At 39.9% G+C, this 22625-nt stretch overlaps 2 protein-coding genes and 1 long non-coding RNA gene across 7 annotated transcripts in view; 2 read left to right on the plus strand and 1 right to left on the minus strand.

Annotated features, from left to right (window-relative positions):
- rbbp8l (retinoblastoma binding protein 8-like) overlaps positions 1-13416 on the plus strand; it is a 14875-nt gene extending 1459 nt beyond the window's left edge. The window contains exons 2-14 of one of the 4 annotated variants that reach the window (XM_036008000.1): positions 1355-1443; positions 1592-1634; positions 6303-6398; positions 7369-7481; positions 7648-7723; positions 8137-8321; positions 8432-8475; positions 9148-9209; positions 9560-10292; positions 10993-11092; positions 11192-11250; positions 11359-11503; positions 12862-13416. In XM_036008000.1, the coding sequence (XP_035863893.1) occupies positions 1383-1443; positions 1592-1634; positions 6303-6398; positions 7369-7481; positions 7648-7723; positions 8137-8321; positions 8432-8475; positions 9148-9209; positions 9560-10292; positions 10993-11092; positions 11192-11250; positions 11359-11503; positions 12862-12923 (1779 nt within the window). In that variant the 5' untranslated portion in view covers positions 1355-1382 and the 3' untranslated portion in view covers positions 12924-13416. Of the gene's footprint in view, positions 1-1350; positions 1444-1591; positions 1635-6302; positions 6399-7368; positions 7482-7647; positions 7724-8136; positions 8322-8431; positions 8476-9147; positions 9210-9559; positions 10293-10989; positions 11093-11191; positions 11251-11358; positions 11504-12861 lie in introns of all 4 variants that reach the window. The other 3 variants (XM_036007999.1, XM_031286787.2, XM_031286786.2) reach the window with 3 other exon arrangements.
- LOC116041015 lies at positions 5402-18580 on the minus strand. The gene is made up of 3 exons (XR_004102822.1): positions 18570-18580; positions 9365-9369; positions 5402-5967 (listed from the first exon to the last, which is right to left on the minus strand). It is a non-coding gene; the product is annotated as an uncharacterized LOC116041015 (long non-coding RNA).
- Positions 18581-22174: 3594 nt separating this feature from the next.
- hck (HCK proto-oncogene, Src family tyrosine kinase) overlaps positions 22175-22625 on the plus strand; it is a 29214-nt gene continuing 28763 nt past the window's right edge. Inside the window, exon 1 of one of the 2 annotated variants that reach the window (XM_036008006.1) lies at positions 22175-22404. The gene's annotated coding sequence lies outside the window, so the exon portion shown is untranslated. Of the gene's footprint in view, positions 22420-22625 lie in introns of both variants that reach the window. The other variant, XM_031286394.2, reaches the window with a different exon arrangement.

A 22625-nucleotide genomic window follows, 5' to 3' on the forward strand; every position in this document is an offset into this window, starting at 1 on the left:
ATGCAAACTGCTCACCCAGATTTTGCAGGACCAGTCCAGCTAGTTTTCAATCATCCTCAATATAACAACAAAATTTGCGCCCACATTTGTGTAACAGGGACGGCTTACATGCGCTGCTGCACTTCCTCAACACAACGCAGTCCTCAGGCTATAACGTCCAAACGCTTGATGACTCTGACTGATTTACTATTATATTCACACTCCATAAGTAGTTTGTAAGTAGTAGTAAGTTTTAATACTTAATAAAAGTGTTGGATTTAGGCAGGTGTTAGATGTGTGTGTGTGTGTGTGTGTGTGTGTGTGTGTGTGTGTGTGTGTGTGTGTGTGTGTGTGTGTGTGTGTGTGTGTGTGTGGAGGGGGGGGAGGCAACATTGGAGGCAACCTGCCACAAACTTTCTTGCATTACAGTTATAGTATCATTTTGTACAAGCAAAACATAGTTTAAGCAGTCCTGTATCACTCTGTCCCATCTGTTCTGTCTGACTGACTGAGTGCACTGAGGTCGCTTCCTTTTTTTTTTTTCGTTCTATGGCGGGCGGCCAGTGTCAAGGTGCAATGCCGCCACCTAGACCAAGGTGGCTGACCTGCTAGGTAGCTTTTAAGGAAACCCATTGACAGAAAAAAAGGAATCCTGTAACAGTTGTTCACCTCATTTAGGACTACAGTATGTTCTTTAGAGCTATGAAGAAAACATGTTTCATTCATTATTTGAATTATTACGACGTTAAAGGACAATTCCGGTGCAAAATGAACCTAGGGTTTAATAACACATGGGTACCAAGTCGACCGACGAACACCGTGTAACCAGTAACATAGCTCAAGCACGGTGTACGTCGTTCGACTGGTCATGACTGTTTTCCCAAGATGGCGCCTGCCTGTATACCGAACGGTCTTTATAAACTATCTTTTTAATAAACTGTCTGTACACTTACAAAGTTCTCAATGCTTCTGTTTACATGTAGGGACCCTCATTATGCTACCGTGGAAGTGTGGTGCTATTTTGAGCCTTGTTAGTGGTATCGAAATAGCGATTTCTTTTTACTTCCGCATGCCCCGACGATTAGCGTTATAAGCTAATTAGCGGTTTGCGCTAAAACTGGTCACATTCGATTAGCATGAAAACATATCCCAGAGAACGGTCGACTCTGTACCCATGTGTTATTAACCCCTAGGTTCATTTTGCATCGGAATTGTCCTTTAAGCGGATTTAGGGTGTGTGAATGGTTGTAATGTCATGTCAGGTCAAGTCATCTTCATACATTGAAAAGGAAATTTCAGTTTAAAAGCATTCTATGCAAATTCATTAAAAAAATAGGGAATAACATGTTCTGTCTCTCTTTTGTTGTACAGTCAGACTGAGATAAAAGGAGATCACCAAAACAATGGAGTGCTTCAACAACGTACTCCTCAAACTGCGGGAGATCCACGAGCGAGAAGTGGAGGGTAAGTGGAAATCATGAAAACTACAGTCACTGGTAACAGAAACCAAAAGAGTTTGAGAAGTTGTAATGCAGCTGTAATTCAGCAAAGCAGTATCTCATATCATTTGCAAGAATTAGAACCAGATGTGCTGTGTTTTTTTCACTCCCAGGTTGGCAAGGGAAAATCCAAGAGCTGTCCAACAAAAAGGGCTGGTGAGTGGATTCTTTACCTGATGATCATGTTTAGACAACGCTGACAAGATATTCAAACAAGGGCGTATCTTCGGGTTTAACATTGGAGGGGGTTCGGGATCTCCACTTTTGAGCAAAACTGAAATTTTGGACATCAAACACATTTTCTGCATTCTGGTGAATTTTTCTGCAACAATTTGTACCTTTTCTGCATCAAGTCATGGTTTGCACTGGCCAGTTTTGATTATTGGGAGGATGGGGGGGGGTTAACCCCCCCCCCTGTAAATTACGACTATGTATTCAAGTTTAGCTATACACAAGTTCAGCCATGCACTGTGGGAGCCGTGCAACGTCTTTGTGGACCAGGCAGACGTGCTGGTCCTGCACCTGGCCCTGTTTTTCCCGTTGTCATATTTAGCTCGCAAGGAAGCTCATGTTGCAACAAGTCATTCAGTCTGGTACTGAGTCACAAAGTCTTTGTTTAATTTTTCCATGGAACTGGTAAAAAAAAGAATTGGCAAAGGGGTGGGATTATTTTTTGATTCTTGATACAATGGAGTTGAAAGTCTTTGAGTCCATTTTAAATGCAGTGGAAACAAATGAAATCATGTCATCCCAATCAAAACTTTGTTCCACTTAATCTGTCTCAATGTCTGATTAACTAATGTATTAAGATGCACAGTTGTCAACATGTACAAATTGTGGCTCAAGTAGGTAATATCTAGGTTTTGTCATACCTGTCAAAAGCTGATCGACTGATCTGCCTCAATGTCATGCCAGCCCTATAGTCTCGCATTGTCAGATCTATCTTCCTGCGGAGGAAGGTCTGGCCCCTCCACACATATGCTCCTGGATAGGTTAAAAAAAACGCTCTGGGTTGTTTGCATTTATTTAATCCAATCACAATCGTGTTGGGCGGCACTAAGCTCTGGACGCAGCGAGGGTGGCTCTGCAAAAAATAGTCTCGGGACTTTTCTTTTGCGGGGTGCAAATGTTTCACCAAAACTTGTTTTGGTGAAACATTTGCACCCCGCAGAAGAAAACTGTACACACAAAACAGTAACGTGAGCTATATAAATTAGCTATATGCATGGTTAAACATCATTTGCTCTTTCCAGTGAATCGCCGTGTGTACTTCGTCCAAACCAATCCTCTCATATTGGTCCCCAAACGACCCAGTTAGATAGTAAAAACATATTCTTTGAAAATCTTTACAATCATTCCCCGAACAAACCAAGCAGGCCTGCCTTGTTGCACGATCCAAATTGTCTTCAAAACTTGTCATTTTCAGCGTGTAACATTAGCTTGCTGGCTCAGAGGTTCCGGTTGCGGTTCCTCGATGCGACCGGAGTTTTACGTAAACACAAAGAAAGCGAAAGCCGCAAAACTATCCGGTAAATGAACCGTCGTCGATCTCTACTATGCCATCCCAGATACTGCAATGTTTCTGCTTCAGCACGACCAGGATATGCCAACTTTTCAACTAAGTTTGAAATGAGATTCAGTATCGGTGAAATTGGTGTATCACTACACAGAGTTAGTATTAGATACTGAAGTTTTTTTAAGTGAGTGTTTTGTTATTTAATATGATTCGGGAGTAAGTTCCATTCACATATTGCTCTGTATGTGACTGAACGTTGAATTGATTTGGTTTTTACTTTAGGTAGAATAAGAATCTGGAAAAAAGGCCACTAAATAAGTAAAAAAAAAAAAAAAAACAGCAATGTGTTTTTGCTTGTATTAAGTTAAAAAAAAAAAATCAATGCTAATGCCAATGGAACAAGTACAAATTCACTTGGTAAGATTTTTTGAAATAAGATATAATCTTGAAACAACATGATTCATCTTTTACAAATAACACAGCAGCTTAAGAACCTTAGGATGTCAAAAAAAAAAAGCTTGTTTCATCTGAGATACGACTCAAAACAAAATGTTTAAAGACTTTCACTTAACAAGATATTTAAGATGCATCGTCTAAAAACGTCCATATCTGACAGAAATATTACTTGTTAGATGATTGTGTCTTAAATTAAGTTATTATTAGATTTTTGACTAGAAATTAGATGAATATACTTGGGAAGATTGTTTTTTCGCGGTGTATGGCTGATAAGCATACTTGCCAACTTCCAGACATCATAGCTTAAATCAGGGGTCTTAAACGTTTTTCAGGCCAAGGACCCCTTAACTGAAAGAGAGACGGAGCAGAGACCCCCTACTACATGAAGTTGCATGTTAAACTGGGCCTACAATAACGTGTAGTGCAGCCTAAAGCCTGTGCCTTTTTTGCATAGAATATTAAGCTATTCATTTTAATAAAATCATGCCAACAATTAATTTGGCACACATCTGTGGATGGCCTTAGTAACTACCTTGACTATATAGGCCAGTAAACAGTGGGGATTTATATTTGCTAATACTGTAATATGTTGGATTCATGTTTTTTGTAAATTTTGAAAAAAAACTTTTAAAATTAACAATAATTTGGAGGCCCCCCCCTGTATTGACTCTGAGGACCCCCTAGGGGTCCCGGACCCCCTGTTGAAGATCCCTGGCTTAAATGATGCCAATAAATCACCCAGCGTTCACTTAACCCTCGTATTGTTATCAAGCATAAAGTAGCCTCTTAATGATTACCCAATTGTATGTTATATCTTTTTAGCCAACTTCATAAGTTGTTACCACTAGTTTTACACTGCTTTATGGAATTGATGTTGAATAAACATCATTTACATGAAATTATTGGTAATGTTTGAGTAAAATGAGCAGAAATTAGGAATTATCTTGACTAATAGTTAAGGTCAGAGAAACATATGTTTAAGGACGATCACAGATTTTCACCCGGGTAGACCATAAAAGTAGTGATCATAAATTAGCGCATGTAACCATCCATGTTATTTTTGGGAAATTTGGTTGAAAAGAAAGCCATATTTCTGAGGTAGAAATGTTGAAAACGGGTCAAATTTGACCCGAGGACAACCAAACAGTGATGGTCGTGCAGAGAACAGACTGGATGATTGCAGTGATGAACTGGATCAGCAGCTCACTGAGGCAGGTTGAGGCAGGTTGAGGTGGGTTGAATTCCCTCAGCTGGCTCACAAACACAGTGTTGTTGAGCATGGCGACTGATGTTGAGTTCAGTGTTGGAGGGGCTCCTCCTAAAGTCCATCCATCAACTTAAAGTACATTTTGGTAACACTTCTGTACTTCTGTACTTATGTAAGTAACATTTTGAATGTAGTCACACTTTTTATAGCGTGTTCTTGATACTTTTACTAATATGAATGATCTGATGTCCTCGTCCACCGCTGGAAAAGAGGAGTGTAAAAGTGGGAGTTGGAACATGAACATGCAGCAACAGCTTTGAAACTGGGAGGAAATTAAATATAGTATTGGAACCCATATGTGTCTGATTCTTCTGACACACTGCATGTTCTTTAAGTCAAGACAACTTTATTTATATAGCACATTTCATACACAATTTAGTAAAATGCAACACAATGTGTTTTACATACAAATGACATAATAATAATAATAATAATAATAATAATAATAATAATAATAATAATAATAATAATAGAACTGCGGATTAGTTGTCAACTATCAAATCAATTACCAATTATTTTCAGAATCGATTAATTGGTTTGAGTAATTTTTTTTTATTCCAGCTTCTTAAATGGGAATATTTCTTAGTTTCTTAACTCCTCTATGACAGTAAACTGAATATATTTGAAAACAACGCTTGGAGACATCATCATCTTGGGCTTTGGGAAACACTGACATTTTATAGACCAAACAATTAATCGAGAAAATAATCAACAGATTAATCGACAAGGAAACTAATCGCTCGCGCCAAGAGGTTAGCCATAGACTGTTTTAAAGAGAAATGTTTGTGTTCAGTGTGGGGGGCCTCTGTCAGGTCCTCAGGCAGGGTGTTTCATACTTGGGGCATAAATACAGAGGCCAGCCTCTCATGCTTTAGAGCAGGGGTGTCAAAAATACGGCCCGTCAAAGGGTCCAATCAGGCCCACTGGATGACCGCGCAGTGTGAAGTGTGAACATTGCCGAGAAGTAATTAATTCCATTTCCACATTTACCACTTTAATCTCAGAGAATATCCAAGTTCTTTTTCGTTAACTTTAATCTTAGAAATTCAGAGTTTTTTGTTTGAATATTACCCCTCTCTCCCGGGTCCGTAAAATTATTTTCTTCCCTACAATGGCCAACATCAAGCTGACAAGAAACTCTGTGGCAGATAAAGTTTCTGATCTTTCTGGAGTGGTTTACTGGTCTGGCCCACTTGAGATCAAATTAGGGGGATGTGGCCCATGAACATAAAATGACTCTGACACCCCTGCTTTAGAGTTAGTAAGAAGGATGGTTCAAAGAACTCTGTCTGTGGACCTGAGGGTTCTTGCTTGTTTGTGTGTAATGAGCATGTTGTTTTTATATACTGAGGTGCAAGGCCAATTATAGTCTTGTCTTTATGTTCCAGAGAAGACGTATAATTCTGCTTCTCACTGATCATAAAAAGACTGACGTGCTACCTGTTTGGCATTCATTCTGACAGCAGACAAATATTCTTGTTTTTCGTGTGTGTGTGTGTGTGTGTGTGTGTGTGTGTGTGTGTGTGTGTGTGTGTGTGTGTGTGTGTGTGTGTGTGCACGTGTGTCTATACATGCATGTAAATAGTGATACAAAGCGCATGGAGGAACTGTTCACCAAAAACCAGCAGATGAAAGAACAGCAGAGATTACTCATCGAGAACATCAAGACACTGGAAAACAGGTACTGATGTTACATTCTGCTTTTGTCTTGCATTTGGTTTACAACATGTAAACTAATGATCATACCAGACCAAGTAGCTGCAAAGCCCCTGAGTGTATTGAACTGAGAAATGGGTGTGGCTGCGAATGAACTTAAACTTTTAATTTGATGGTAATAATGGTGAAACAAACTCTAACACATATTGGAATGGTAGTACAAGTAGAGAAGAGCAAACACAGTATAATGTCAGTAACACAGCAATATCGATTTAAAGTTTGCTAAGATAGCTACCACAAACGACTAGTCATACTGGAGCAAGTAGGTGTGGCATAAAGTGAGTGTGTTGAATTAACTCTCCTGTTTTCCTCGGGTCAAATTTGACCCATTTTCAAAAAGTTTCTGTATCAGAAATCTGGGTTTCTTTCAACCAAATTGTCCTAAAAAATAACATGGATGGTTCCATACAACACTCTTCACAAGTAAAATAAATGATCAGTTCACTACTTTCATGGAATTTGGGTGTTTTATTCAATTTTATAGCATTTGAAAAAAAATTGATAAAAGAATGTTGAAAAAAGTGACAAAAATGTCAGAAAGAAAAGAAAAGTGTGGAAAAAAATCGACAAAAACATCAGAGAAAGTGACAAAAACGTCGGAAAAAACGTCAGGGAAAGTAACAAAAAGGTTGCAAAAAGTGAAAAAAACAAACAAAAAAAAAACGAGAAAAGCTACAAAAGTGTCGCGAAAGACGACCAAAAGTTTTACATTTTTGACCCAGAAAAACAAAAAGTTGCATGATCGACGGGAAGACAACACAAATGTTAAGCAATGGTGCAATTAAATAACCAATACACCGTTTCATTTATCAAAGGTACTGTAGAATGTGTTATTTCTTCTCTCAAAAGTAAGCAGTCTCGCTTTAATTGATTGTTAAATGTGTGTTTAATGTGAACATTTATCATTTTTAAATCATGTTTCTGATGTTGTGTAGGCTGAGGGCGGGGCTGTGTGACAGATGTACAGTAACTCAGGAGGTAGCCAAGAGAAGACAGATGGAATTTGAAGCCTCGCAGATACAAAGCCTCCAGCACATCGCTCTACTGGGTATTCTGTTTATGTCTGTCTGTCAAATCAGTAAACCAACCTTCTAGCCATTCCTCATCCATAACTTGTCTCTTATGTGTCAGATAAGTCTTGCATCAGTACCAAAACATTTTCTTTCTCCATTCAACTTTGCCTTCTGGCACCCTTCTACCCGTCTGTGTTGTAGCGGGGGAGATGACCAACATGAAAAAGGAGAACAAGAGACTTAGAGATGAGCTCAGGAATTTAAGAGCAGCACTTGAGTGAGTATATTGTGTTTTATTAGAAAGTTTTAGGATGATTCAACGTCATATGATAGATAAGAAACTGTTATTGTCATTATATTACAATGAATTCAACAGAAGTGTGGATGCCCCCTCCCAGCAGTGCTTAAAACTTGTAAGGGTTAGGGTTAGGAGTTGGGGGTTAGGGTTAACTTTTAAGTTAAAAGAATCAGGCTTCTATCTAGAGGAGACTCTAAACAAGTTATTCTTAATGATGAGTACATGTCTGTTATTACTCAAAGTATTTTGCATATATATCAACACATTTTGCCCGTATGACAAACATCATAACAAGCATTCAAAGAGGAGCTGCATGACAGCTCTTAGGAGTTGATTGTGATCTACCTGAGAGCGATTTCTCACACAGCGACCATGCAATTCTGTTTGTGTAGCAGAGCTCACAGTGACCACTCCTCCAATAGGAGCACCACCCCAGACGTAAAACCAACCAGCCCCCCTGACTATTCCCCCTCCTCTGGACCTGATGCCCTCCTCGCTATGGCAACTAGCAGGGCCAGTAACCAGCCAGCAGGTGGGAATGTTGCATTGAAAACTGATGCCAACCAAAGAACTGAAGGTGAGGATAAGGAAGAGCTGGGAGAAGGAAAGATTTTTGTTTGTTTGTTGATTATCATTCTCGCCTTACAGAACTTACAGAAGTTCATGTCTTTGTTTCTGATCCAACAGAAAGTGTACACAGACAATTGAGAGGGATGAACGGAAGCCAATTAGTAAGTTTCTAAATCAACTAACTTTCAAAAGCATACCCATTAAAATGCAGTTTTTAACCATGTCTCTGTTGCATGCGCATGTCAATGAAATAATATAACATTTGGGGAAATACTAATATTTTCTTTATTGCGGAGAGTCAGATAAGAAGATCGACACATCTCTCATACCTGTCCTTTAAATTTGAAGCTGTGGCCAGAAGGTAGTTAGCTTAGCTTAGCATAACGAGTGGAAACAGGGGGAAACAAAGGTTAAACACCCCCCCCCCCTCCAAAAAAAAAAAATAATAATAATAACATCCACCAACCAGCACGTCTAAAGCTCACTTATTAATATGTTATATCTTGTTTTTGTTAAATCCTCAAGTGTAAAGACTCCAACGCTAGCTAACACTGACTGAATGCTGTCAAGTAGCATTGTAAGTGTAGCATAACCATGGTAACTGAATATGCAAAAGTATCCCCTTAGCTTAGGGAAATATTTAGCATGAGGGACAAACTTGAGTTTGAAACTTGAGGTAGTTTATGAAACCAGGCACTGGTCTTTACGCTAAGCTTTTCAGCTTTTCAGCTGTTTGCAAAATGTCAAACTATTACTTTAATTTGTATGATAGTGTATAGCCACATATATGGTCATTTTCTTTTTGTTTCTTTGTCCCTTCTCCACTCTCAAAGGAGTCATACAAGCCTCTTTCCTGGAAGACGGAACATAATGTAACCCGTGTTGTGGAGAGAAGGTGAGACAAAGGGACATAGGACTATATGAGAGTATGGAAGTGTGGGACAGTGAAATGACAAACCAGTGATTGGGTGTGCTAAGATATATAACCAAAGATAAAAAAGAAAAAAAAAACGAATTGTCTTGGCAACTAAAAGAAGAACAATCAAAAACCACTACTCAGCTTCAGTCGCTCATATTAAACATTTCCAAATCTTTTTGTATTCCCTTACACTACTTGTTACTGAAAAAAGTAATCATATTATTGTTACAAAGTAATACATTACTGCCCAACACTGTGGCCCTAATGACCTGCACTGACATTTTAACCTCTCCCTATCTGCCTCGCTTCTGTTTCACATAACTTAGAGCTCAGAGTGTTGAGGAACTGGACCAGCGATCCTCTATCACTCATCAAGCTCTCCTTAAGAACTTTTCTTTCTCAACCGGTGGAGAAGTGACCCCCAGCAGACATGTGCTCCATGCTCCTGTCCCCTGCCGTCCTCAACCAACCAAGAGCAGCCCTGCTACTGTCAATTGGCCCTTTTCTGAATCCTCTGACTTGGTTAATCCAGCTGCTTCAGCGACCAGTCTGGTGGCGCAACCTTCTTCCAAACCAAACCTGCTACGCTTTCCCAACCTGATCCCAACTAGCCAACATACCAGCTCTAGAAGTCAGGTTTCTGGGTCTCCCTGGCACAAGCAGAGTACCCATCAACCCCCTGCCAAAGAGCCAACTGTGGTGTTCAGGTTGATGTCAGAGCAAGATGTCAGAGATGTAGCGCGTCAAACTAAGCCCCAGGAGAAAAAGGACATCCCACCATTGAAGACTGAGAGGGTCTCTGGAGAGCTTAGAGAGGCGTTTGATGGGCCTCTGGACCTTTCGGATCATGGAAAGTCCAAATCCAGCCAAATACCAACAGATGATTCACCCTTAGCCTTACAAACTGGAGAGAGAGCACAGAGATGTCCTGACATGGATGGGAAGGCAAATCCACACAGACCAGTATCATCACCGTCTCCTGTCGTAACTCCCTCATGCCCCTCTATCCCACCAGTCAATCAACAAGAGGAAGAGTCTGCCAGTGACCATAACCACAAGGTAACTTTTTTGGCAATAAAAAGACATGGGGGTAATGGTAAAGAGGGGACAAACAGGGTTCATGGCATGATAGCCTCACATTACTAGACTTATCTCCACAGCGCTGCAGAGGAAGGTCTGGTCCCTCCACACAAATGCTCTGGGTTGTTTGCATTTCGTTAAACCAATCACAATCGTCTTGGGCGGTGCTAAGCTCCGGACGCAGCGACGGTGGCTCTGCAAAATGGTTTGCAAAATTTTGTCCACAGCAATCCCCCCCATCAGTCCGAAAGCATCCCAGTTAGAGAGAAAATGCAGGACACATGGTTAAACGTCATTTCCTCTTACCAGTGTATCACTGTGTGTACTTCGTCCAAACCAATCCTCTCATATTGGTCCCCAAACGTCCCAGGTAGATAGTAAAAACATATTCTTTGTAAATCTTTACAATCATTCCCCCAAAAGAACCAAGCAGGCCTGCCTTGTTGCACGATCCAAATTTTCTTCAAAACTTGCCATTTTCAGCGTGTAACATTAGCTTGCTAGCTCAGAGGTTCAAGTTGTTGTTCCTCGATGCGACCGGAGTTTAACGTAAACACCAAGAAAGCGGAAGGTGAGGGACAACTGACGGGACATCCGGTGGAACTGGCGGCGCCGGAACTATCCGGTAAATGAACTGTTGTTGATCCAGACTAATGGTATGATGGTCCTGTCACAGCAGGTAATCAAAGAGCAGGAGCAGAAAGAGGAGGCGAATGGGAAGACAGACCAATGCGGGAACGGGAAGAAGGTGCCTGTCCTCACTATATCATTATGTCCAGGTGAAGAGCTCAGATTCATATGTGTCTGTGTGTGTGCATTCATATATACCTACTGTGCACAGGTGAATAATACTTACTGGTGTCATGTTTCTGTAACAGTAGTGGCGCTGGAGACTATGAATTCTGCTCTGCAGAAATCCTTACTATCAAGTGGAAAGGTACGGTAATTCAAGCCACTAAAGCAGATACAGTTGAGGCTTTGTAAGCATATGGAAATATCAGCTGTTTCTAGTTTATTTTCACTTGCTTCCTTTGCTTCATCGCAGTCATCGTCGCCAGCAGCTGAGCCGAGAAGCAGCTCAGATGAGCAGGATGAGGACGAGAGTGTGTCAGGACAAGAAAACAGTCAAGGATGCAAGAGAAAGATTGCATCTGTGGAGACAGAAACCGACAGAGACTCGGAAACAGACCGTAGGCATCAGCTCACATTCAGCTCACATTTCAAGTCCTTTTGTGTCTTTCTTCCTTTCTTTCTGTCCCTCTTGGGTGTGGTCAAAGTTTGTTGTTCCAACTGAATCTAATATTGTCAATGTCCAGTATTTTAATCCACACAACCAACTCTGTAATCACACAAACGTCTTGATGATGTGCACACATCTCTACCATCCCACATAAATAAAATGCGGCATTTATATTTAACGTAAACAGAGGGGTAACGATCTTCTTAACTAACTCTTGTCAAGAAAGAAAAGTCAAATGTCAAACTGTTCTTTTAGATTGCTTAAACTGTCTTTGCACTGAAGCCAAAATCCTGTGTGTAAATCAGATGAACTGTGTACGGTATAATTACTTGATCTCAACACTTCGACCCTGTTTACACTTGGTTTTAAAATGCGTTTTAGTGATCTGAACACAAGTGGACATCCGAGGCACACCTGTGTCTATTATGCCTCTCCAGCTAACCCATTGTGTTCAGATTTCATTACTGCCTACACAATACAGTAACGTGAGCTACTGAAATTAGCTGGAGTCATGGTTAAACCTCATTTGCTCTTACCAGAGTATTGATGGGTGTATTTTGTCCATAGAAAATCACCACCAATAGGTCCAAAAATCTCGCAGTTAGATAGCAAATGCTGTAAATATATTCTTTGTAAATCTTTAAAATCATTCGCCGAAAGAACCAAGCAGGTGTTTCTTCAAAACTTTGCCATTTGAGTTGCTAGCTCAAAGGTTGTTTCCTGAAACAAACAGTTTTCCTAGGCGAGGGACATCCGGTGATTATCCAGTAAATTAACTTTTGTTGATCCAGACTAGTACAGCTGGAGATATCACTGTCAGCAGAACCCAACACATCTCCTTCCATAGGGCAAAATGATAGATGGATGGTCACGCAACACTTTGTGTAACTCTTCGTAAAATGAAGTCACTAAAACCACCACATCCTTCATTGATGAGGTATTTTCTTAAAATAGTTAAGTCCTTGTGAAGGATGCAGCAGGACAAATTGGTGTTTACATTACAAAAGATGTGTGAGGAAATGCGGCCCAGACCAACTCGGCAAGGGGTTTGAGTGATCGGATCACAATGCGTCTTGGTTGTCATTTATCATTGTCCACTTGTGATCCGATGGCCCAAGACGCATTTTAAAATCACGTGTATACAGGGTCTTTGACATCTGCTCAGCTGATGGTCTCAATCATTGTCCATCTTACAACTTTCTTCAGTTCGGTCTTTATTTATACATGTAAAAATGTAACCATCCTGAAAAATACCTCTCCCACTGTTTCTCCCTCACCAAAAGGAAGTGTTTTCTTTTTTCCTCACAGACATCCAGCAGGAGAGGAAGATCAAGATCACTTTGAGAACTGAGGGGAAGAGCCCCGGCTAAAGAGCATGATATCACATTGTGATCTCACGTAAACCTGCATCAACTGACTTACATATTACTTTGATCTTGAAGTTGATTAGCAGACATTGGAGTATTTACACCAGCAAACATGAAGCAACCTTCATTAATTTGCATTCATTAGGAGTCATGTTTCTGGCAACCTGATGAATGTAAGGTAATGTGGGGTTTAAGGTCTTTTTTTGTGCTGAAAACAGCTGCCTGCTGTGGCTGAAAATGAAACTGATAAGAGTGGTGAGCCGAAACAGTAAAGTTCTGGGCCATAAAATCAAAACAATGACTTAAAACAACTTTTTTTTAAATAGCGTGCCCCCTTTGAAATATATTTTTTTGGGCCAAGTACCCCTGCCCAGCGTAAAAATATTTTTGGTAGAAATAAAAAACCTGTCTATGTAAAGAAGCATACATATACATACAGAACTGCACCATACACTGTAACTGAAAACACTTAAATGCTACATTTCAAATATTATATATTTCATTATTATAGAAAAATTATTTTATGTATGACTGATGTTTTTTAATTAATATATATGAAATAATCTCACATACCCTTTGCAGTACTCCAAAGTACCCCTAGGGGTACATGTACTCCCATTTGAAAAACACAGACTTAGAGGATGCTAAAAACCAAGCTGCAGCTTTATTTTTTTAGCAAACTACTCGGGTAGTCAACATTCAAACTGTAAATTATTTCTGATACATAAAATAGCTCTAACCTTGCAATAACTGGGTTTTGGCCATCCGGGGGCAGCAGAAACAACTTGTAAACAGAACAACGATGTATTTACACCAGTATATTTTTGATGTGGCAAATGTGTTAGTGAACTTTACCAGTGTTGGGGAAGTTACTTTTACAAAGTAGTGTTTGCTCGTTACTTCTTAAAAAAAGTAATCCGTTACTTTACTTAGTTACCCCCTATGGAAAGTAACTTTTTACTTTACTCATTACTTTTCCATTACTTTTAAAAGCAGGGGTCTCTGGCAGAGACTGAAGTTAATTTTACAAAAACTATCTTTGACCATAAAGCCAATCTATGGTTTAACAGTGAAGTGTCTGAAGTACACTGCAGACTGGATTCTCTACTCACAGAGTGACGGCTGATTCATTATGGACCGGTCCAGCGCGGGTTGAATGCACATCAGCAGGTCATCGGCGTTACACCGTGTTAGTGTATATAATGGTCCGTGCATTGTCGTAGACACATGCAGCCTCTTTTCTGGAAATCCTTGCGTGTCCGACTGTCTGTGCAACCGACACAAGTCCACAGCGGTCCGCTGCGTGTATGTATGAGGCCATCTCCACGCATCCATCTGTGAGGTTGTCAGCTTTGTGTCTGCCTGGCTCAGAGCGCCGTCCAGCATAAAGCCACAATGCTTAAAATGCTCTCAAAAGTTAGCTTTGGCTGTTTCTCGCTTCGCTTGCCATGATTACTCTGCTACCAGCCTCTGTCACGTCCCGTGTGGAGCTTGTAAGCGGCTGAGAAGGCAGTGTCGCTGTCAAATGTCCCTGGGAAAAGTAACGTTGCGCCAAATTGAAAAAGGAACTACGTTTTGTTACCAAATTTTCAATAGTAGCGCGTTACACTACTTTTACTACTACTTTTACTACTACTTGCGCCGTTGCCGCCGGAAATTCCGCTGGATGTCTCTTTTCGGCCGGATGTCACTCTTTTCGGCCGGATGTCACTCTTTTTGGCCAGATGTCCATTTCCTTCCGCTTTCTTTGTGTTGGAATTTTAAACTACGATCGTTTTATGAAGACTATGGTTAACTGCTCCTCAGATCTCTGCAGGGTAAATCCAGACAGCTAGACTATCTGTCCAATCTGAGTTTTCTGTTGCACGACTAAAACAACTTTTGAACGAACACGTTCCACCAAAACAAGTTCCTTCCCGAGGCTATTTTGCAGAGGCACCGTGTCTCCGTCCAGCCCTGAGCACTGCCCAAGACAATTGTGATTGGTTTAAAGAAATGCCAATAAACCAGAGCACGTTTTTCTCCCATCCCTGAATGCTATGCGGACTAGCCAGACCCTCCTTTGCAGTGCTGTGGAGGAAGGTCTGGCAATGCTAGACTGGCCTAGACCTAACCAACTTGCGACCGTATGACAACGTTAACAAAGTGTTTAAAACTGTGACCATTATGTCCTGCGGTTTAGATATGAGGACAGAAAACGCTCCCATGGGTCGTATTTCCTGCTACTTTATGAAATGCTCCTGTGTGTCATATTACAGTGTAGGAATAAACAACATATCTTCGTATGCCGGTTTGGAGGACTTGTTGTGGTGGCTGGCTGCCTGCAGTGGCTGTAAATGACGCTGATCAGAGAAGTGAAAGCAAGCACAGCAACTAATTTGACATTATAACACGTTGTCATTGATTAAAAGAAATCTCACTCTTAGTTCAGCTCTAGTGGTTCTATCACTGGGGTTGAGCATTTTCTCTGTGAACAAAGTTCTCACTGAGTGCTTTTACATGAACATTAATATTCTGTCTAGTTTCAGAATATTCAAATAGTCATTTTCTGAGCTGGAAGGTGTGACGTCCCAGTCCATTGTGTTTGATATAACTGGTGTATGTCCAGGTTCTGCTAACATAAATCTGAATATGCTAACTGAGACATTCCAATATCAACCAGTGTATTATGTCAACAAAATGGTTGATTTTTGATTGGTTGAATTGATTATTAGGATTGGTAATTATGAAGAAAACTATCTGACATTAGACCCTCCCTATCTGATTGTAAATATGAATGTACATCCTCTTTACCAGCTTATAGTTGTTTGGTGGAGAAATGAGACACAGTCATGTTTAGAAAGTCACACATTTTGCAACACAGACCAGCCCATTTTCAAGGTACAACTCAAACAGCATATGACCAACTGAAGACAAGTGCAAAAACTAAAGGTTTTCTTGTAGTAACAAGAAAGTTCCTATAACCTATGACCTTTGATCTTACATTTCTAATTAAAATCCACTATATTGTTAAAAAAAAAAAATTCCATGTAATTAACCATTTGCAGAAGTGTCTTTTTTGTTATCTTACAGCCAAAAAAATCTGTTTGGCTATCACCTGCTAATGCCTAAACCCGTATTGCTCCTCTCCAATACTCATCTCACACTATACTAATTTTATGTAAGGTGTTTATAATTATTTCACTTTCCTGGCATTACTGCCACAGTCTGGTTATTTTTGCCCCAGAGCCTAACCTCCTCTTAAGTGACCAACAAAGAAGAAAAAAAGAAGACAGAAACATGTTCCTCTTCCTCTTTTTCATTTTCAGAATGCACACATTTTGCAAGTATAAACTTTCCGTTCACAGCTGTGACAGCTTGCGGTAAGCCGGGAGGATGGAAGCGATAAAACACAGTGACAGAGGCAGTTGAATAACCTTTATTTTTGTGATACAGCACTTGAAAGTCAATGTGTCCATTTTGTGTAAATATATAAAATATAGTTTTTAATGGAAATGCCCTATTCAATAGGCAAAATTAGCCAATATTTACTCAAAATACGAGCTTGTTATTTGTCCTTCTTTTCTTTTTTTCAAAAGTGTGCACTTTTTTATCCTGTGTGTGAAAATATATGTTGTTGTATTGATTTCTACTGTTTCTATCATGCCTCTTAAATGCCATTAGAGTCCATTAAGTACAATTCTTGGTCAATGAACAAAATAGCCACCCCCTGCCATTCGCATCTCTCTGTTGATTAAAACGTGATTGACTTTGCTACTGTGTACTAAGTGTACTATTGTGCTTTCACTTTTATAGTATGCTAATCTGTCAAGCTAAATGCTGTGTTGTTGTGTGGTCTTAACGGATCTTTTGTTTTTTAGAATGATACAATGTACACTCTTAGAAACTGTTGTCTGAATGCACTACTATTAACGTTGAAATAAATGTCTGTTCTTGAATGTTGCTTCTGTAGCTCCCACTATATATGATTCAACTCTTATAGTTCGTACCATTTACCACAAAACCTCTTGTGTGTCTCACTCACCTATTCAGTTAATAATGACGAGTTCTGGAAACACAAGTAGTGTCATGTTGTGACGTTTTGTTCAGGACATTATGCAAAACAGTTGCAGTGTGATGAAAAGCCATGTAGAAACTAGGGCTGAACGATTTTGGAAAAAAAACTAATTGCGATTTTCCTGCCAGATATTACAATATGAATTGGAATTATTATTAATACGTAATTCACCTTCTGCAATCATGTTAAATAAAGTAATAAATAAATGAAATATCCACTGAAAATTGGACATTTCAATTTTCAATTACATTTTTTGTATTTATAGTATCAAATCATAGAGAATCAAGAGTTATTTCAAGATACTTTACAGATAGAGTAAGGCATATAGGGCATAGCAGGGTGTTGCGGAGCGTAGTAGGGCATGGCAGGGCATCGAGCAAGACCACGGTAGCTGCAACCACGATTTAGGTGCCACCCAAATCCAAGGAAAACTGTGAGCCGAGAAAGCATAAGGACTCCGGGGAATAAGCTCTCTGGAGATAAATTAGTTACAAGCATTTCGGAAACATGAATGCACACAGATGGAAAGAGAGAGGAGATCAGTGTGTCAAAGGAAGTCCCCCGGCAGTCTAAAACTATAGCAGCATAACTATGAGCTGGTCCAAGGCAAACCTGGGCCAGCCCTACAAGGGTTGGCAGATGAATCGGATGACTATGAAGAGAAGCAGAGAAGAGGATGGGTGCCGTGTCTCTAGCTATACACCCTCCCCCACCAGTATAGGCGAAACGCGGCAACTCCTCACTCCCTAACTATAAGCTTTATTAAAGAGGAGAGGTTTAAGTTTACTCTTAAATGTGGATATTTCTGTAAACAATCTGTGATATGTAACATTATTCCAGCATTTATCTTATGAAAAAACAATAAATATTAATAATAATAAAATATAAAAAAAATTAATAATAATAAAAATATTAATAAGAATAACTTTTATTTATATAGCGCCTTTCATGAAACCCAAGGACAGCTATACTAAGGGAGGTTCTAGGCTGAAAAAGGGAGGGAAAGAGGAATAAAAAATGTTGAATCAAATGTTACACCAAACATTCAACTAAATATTTCACATTCGATTAATCGTGGTCGTCACGATTTGCTAATCGCATTCTTTCAAATCTCGATTTCGATTTGAACACGATTAATCGTTCAGCCCTAGTAAAAATCATTGAAACCATAGTTGTGGGGTGTGATACTAGCCTGACTAGCATGACAAGATGTTGGGTCTGGTAACTCACCATTGGCAGGGCTCAATCCGAGGGCCGGGATAAACGATTGTCTTTCAAATTTTCTCTGCACGCAATAGGATAGCGCTACAACCAAGCAGAGCAACGAAGAAGGTAGTGGAGCTAGTTGAGAGATTAAACTTTTGCCGTATCTGGTCGGCAAAACTCCGAACACATCTTCCTTTTTTAAGAATGACTTCAGTGCCGTTCTTTGTTCTTTTCTCAAAGAAAAGCTTAACTCCAAGTCTTCCAGAGTCACGGCCAAAGCCAATTCGAAAGACCGTTGTTCGCCAGCAGCAGCAGCCATCTTCTTTGTTTTCAAGTAGCAGGGAATTCTGCCGTCATTATGTTAAGCCCGCCCACCGACTCTATACACGATGTGATTGGCTTTTCCAGCTCGCAAGCCAACGGAGAGTTGCTAGACCCCCTGGCTGCAAATTACATTTGCTGCCAATAGGGTGCATCTAGATTTCTAGGCTAGTGTGATACAACTTTACTCTCACAGGAAATCCACTTGGTTCTGCTTGTTCAGATGAAATTTGGTTGTACTGTCACATCCCCACCCCGCAGATAGTGACAGATGGAAATTTAAACTTTTTGTAAGAAACTGACTTTTGCTCATTTTTACCTGTGTGGACTACAAGTAAAGATATTTTTAATCCAGTCTGTAAATCATATTTTGTGGACCATTAAGCACTAAAATTGTATTATTTGTACAAATATTACTACAAGAACATCACAACGGCCAAGCCAAGTGTTTCTCTGTGTCATTCTAAATGCCAAAGAAACTGACCTACAGCTTACATCCAAAGTCTCTCCAGCATCTTTATCTGTTTTTCTTTTTTAAGAACGCATCACAAACTGAGCAGGTCAAACATCATATCCCAACGTTGTACAGGCAAAATACAGCTGTCCAAGGGCGTAACTCTGGGTTCAACATTGGGGGGGGGGTTGAGATCTCCAACTACCTAAACGAGGTCTTGGGACATGTCTGCATGTATTGAGAAAAGCAACAAAAACATAAAAAGAAATTATAGAAAAACAAAGACAAAAGAAAAAAATTGTCGTAAAAAACGTTGGAAAAAACCCTCAAAAAAGGTGACAAAAACTCTGAAAGAAGCAACAACAACTTCGGGAAAAAAACTCCAGAAAGGCGACAAAAACATTGAAAAAATTGTCCAAAAAACCCTTTGAAAAAAGCGACAAAAACCTCAGAAAAAGTAACAAAAGCGTTGAAAAAAGCAGAAAAAATTTAGGAAAGGGCATCAAAAACGTTGAAACCGCAACGAAAACGTCCAAAAAAGCAACAAAAGCTCAGAAATCCCCCCACGTAAATTATGCCTATGCACTTTGTATGCAGTCTGTCAACCATGTACACTGCAATTTCCTGTGTGATAATTAAACTATCTGTAGATCTTCAACCTAGTAAATGAGGAACTCATTTCCCCCTGAATTTTGAATACAAAAGGTGGCCTGTACTGTATGTCGGAGGGCTTGTTACGCCATCTGCAGCTGTGAGCAGCTGCTAAACACCAATTCTTTCTCTTTATCCCTCATGCTGGGATTTTTTTATCTTCTTTTATCCTTCAGCAATTTTAAACTCATTGTACCTTTTTTCTGATCTCATTCATTTCATTCTCATCCTCCCTCCCTCCCTGTCTCCGTCACTGCAGCCTGGGATTCAGAGGGGAACTTGGTTTCTAATCCTGACTCTTGATTAAGGATTACAGCCAAAGAGCTGGGAGCTTTTTCTGACGTGTTATTGCTGAGCTGCTGTTGCGGTTCAGCCCTGGGGCTGAACCACCCACGCCTCCTCTCTGCTGCCTGTCTCCGCCCAGAGGATGCCCTGAGCATGTTAGCTGTCAAACTCATTTGAATACGTTAGAGCTGTCCTGTGCACCATGCAAATGTGTCCCTCACATCTGTCCAACGCCTACATCTATTTATCCATTCTTCCCTCTGTCCATCCTCTCCTCCTTCATCAAACATGTAAGTAAGTTAAGTAAGTAAAAGTTTATTTATATGGCCCTTTTACAGAGAGAAATCGCAAAGTGCTTCACAATAAAATTAAATGCACTGAATAACAGACATAGGAGTACAAAGGAAAACATAGGATTCGGCTTCGGCGTTTATATTGGGCTTTTTGACGGGGTTCGGTTTCTGACGAACCTTAGAATTTTTTTCCACTGAACTCAACGTTACGCTTGCATTACGCGTGCTACGCTGGTCGACGTAATGGCCCTGCCGTTGATTACGGGAAGGTGTTTACGTAGGTGGACCGTTCAATGCAGTAAGCTGTGAGAAAGTAAAAATGGAACTCGCGAGCAGAAAAACTGTTGTTTGGCAGTACTTTCAGTCAAAAGAAGGCCATTCAAGTCCAGCTACATGTTCAATTTGCAATGCCGATTTGTCTCGTGGTGGCAAGGACCCTAAACAATACACATCATCGCCGCTGTTAAAACATTTGCTATGAAACATCTGAAAGAATACGAGTTGTGCATGAAGGAATCTACAGACAGCAGCCAAAATGCAGCAACTTCAGGTACGGCAAAGGAAGGACAGTCACAGCTAAAAACTGGTGTTAACCAGACAACCATTACCAGCTTTGCTAGCCCTACAATAAAATAAAATGAAAAATACACTGCTGTGGACGTTGTTTACTTCATTAATGTGTTTACTGTGTTAATGGACTGAGGATGGGAGTAGGATTCGGTATTCGGTTTCGGATTCAGCAAAATCTTAACCAGTGGATTCAGTATACAGCCCAACCCAAATAAGCTGGATTCGGTGCATTCCTAGTAGGTACATAAAACCAGACAGCCATGAAAAACCCTCATCTAACTAAAGGCCTGTTTGAATAACAAAGTCTTCAACTGTTTTTTGAAATAATTAACAGATTTTTGCACAACGTAATGAGTAGGATTGGGCATCGAGAACTGGTTCCAACTTGGAACCGTTTAAAAACAAAAGAAATTATTGGAATCGATTGGAAAATTTGGTTTCGAATTCAATCATAGGTTTAAAACAAAAGCCCAGTAAAACTCTAAATCACAATTGAATCAAAATGAAATGTTCCTCTTATCTGGGAATAAGCACATGACCCTTTACAACTCCACCACTCAAAGGAATCACAATCGAGAATCAATAAGAACCGGGCTGGGTCCGCAATTCTATACCAACATGCTATTTAGTAGCTAAAACAGTAGGTGAGATTTTTAAGTATGTACGAAACCTTAGCATTAAACCAATAGTACATGAATTGCATATTATTTCTGGTAAAATATTACAGTATGCAATACTGGACTCTAAACTGGACTCACAACGCAATGCGGTAGTAATGATAACATTAATAACAGGAAATTCCCGGCCTTCTGATAGTTGTGATTTCCATTGGATCAGAGTACTAGGCTATCACTTGGCTGCCTGTTCTCCCAATCTACCCAGCCCTTGTCACATGACCAATTCATGTTTCCATGGTGACTATCCAAAATTCTGATACCATGGAACCAGCACTGGAATTTTAGTTTTAGTTTTTTTTTAAAAGTGGCTGACTGAGCCATTGGAAAATGTGTATCGTATTCCGATTTACAATTTGTTTTAAATGAAAACAAGGGAAATTAATAATGAATGTTTTATTTAGCAGAATTGCATTGTGTTGTTCTTCCCTATTCAATATTACTTATATTTCTAAGCAGATTTTCTATGCTGTATTCTGATAAAATGACTATGACCTCCAGACAGTGGTCTTAATCTATGAAAAAGTAAATAGATAATATATGTTCAATAGAAAAGAAAGAAAAGATCTACATCTAATATCTAACGCTAGGCTAATATTGTATTGTGCGCTTTGACGCACAAGGCAGCTTCTCTTCTCTCCATTCCATCAAAGTACCACTGAAGAAGCAACTGAAAAAAAAAAAAAAACGACTGCCGGCTTTTTCAGCAAGTGAAACCGAGCGTACGATATGTGAGAGCTTGTTCCTCTTTTTCACCAACTCAGTCAGATGCGCACAGCACACAAACTTCCTTGTCCAAGCCCAGTGCGCTGCGCTCCTTCGCCCCGTCCGCATCTTCAGCAGCCTAACCCGAAGAGACAAAAAGTACTGTTAAGGAATGGAACCTACGGAAAAGAAATGAGGATTATTCTTTAGTCGGTCATCTGAATCTATAGCAGAACACATAGACAACCGCAAAAACATAGTCGAAGTGAGTGCTTGAAGCGCGGTAAGTGTCTTCTTGATCTGTGTTTGCTTGTGTGGAAAGGGAGTAGCCAAACTGTCCGAAAGATGACTATAGGGGTGATCGGCCATTACGTTAATGTCGAACAAATTTTGGATACAATTAGAAAGTTATGCTTTGATGATTGACAAATGAAGACGTGTAGTTTTACAACAAGGATGCTCAGTTCCAAAAAGAGGAACTTCAGTTTG

The sequence above is a fragment of the Sander lucioperca genome, chromosome 12, assembly GCF_008315115.2.
Source record: "Sander lucioperca isolate FBNREF2018 chromosome 12, SLUC_FBN_1.2, whole genome shotgun sequence".
Taxonomy (NCBI): domain Eukaryota; kingdom Metazoa; phylum Chordata; class Actinopteri; order Perciformes; family Percidae; genus Sander; species Sander lucioperca.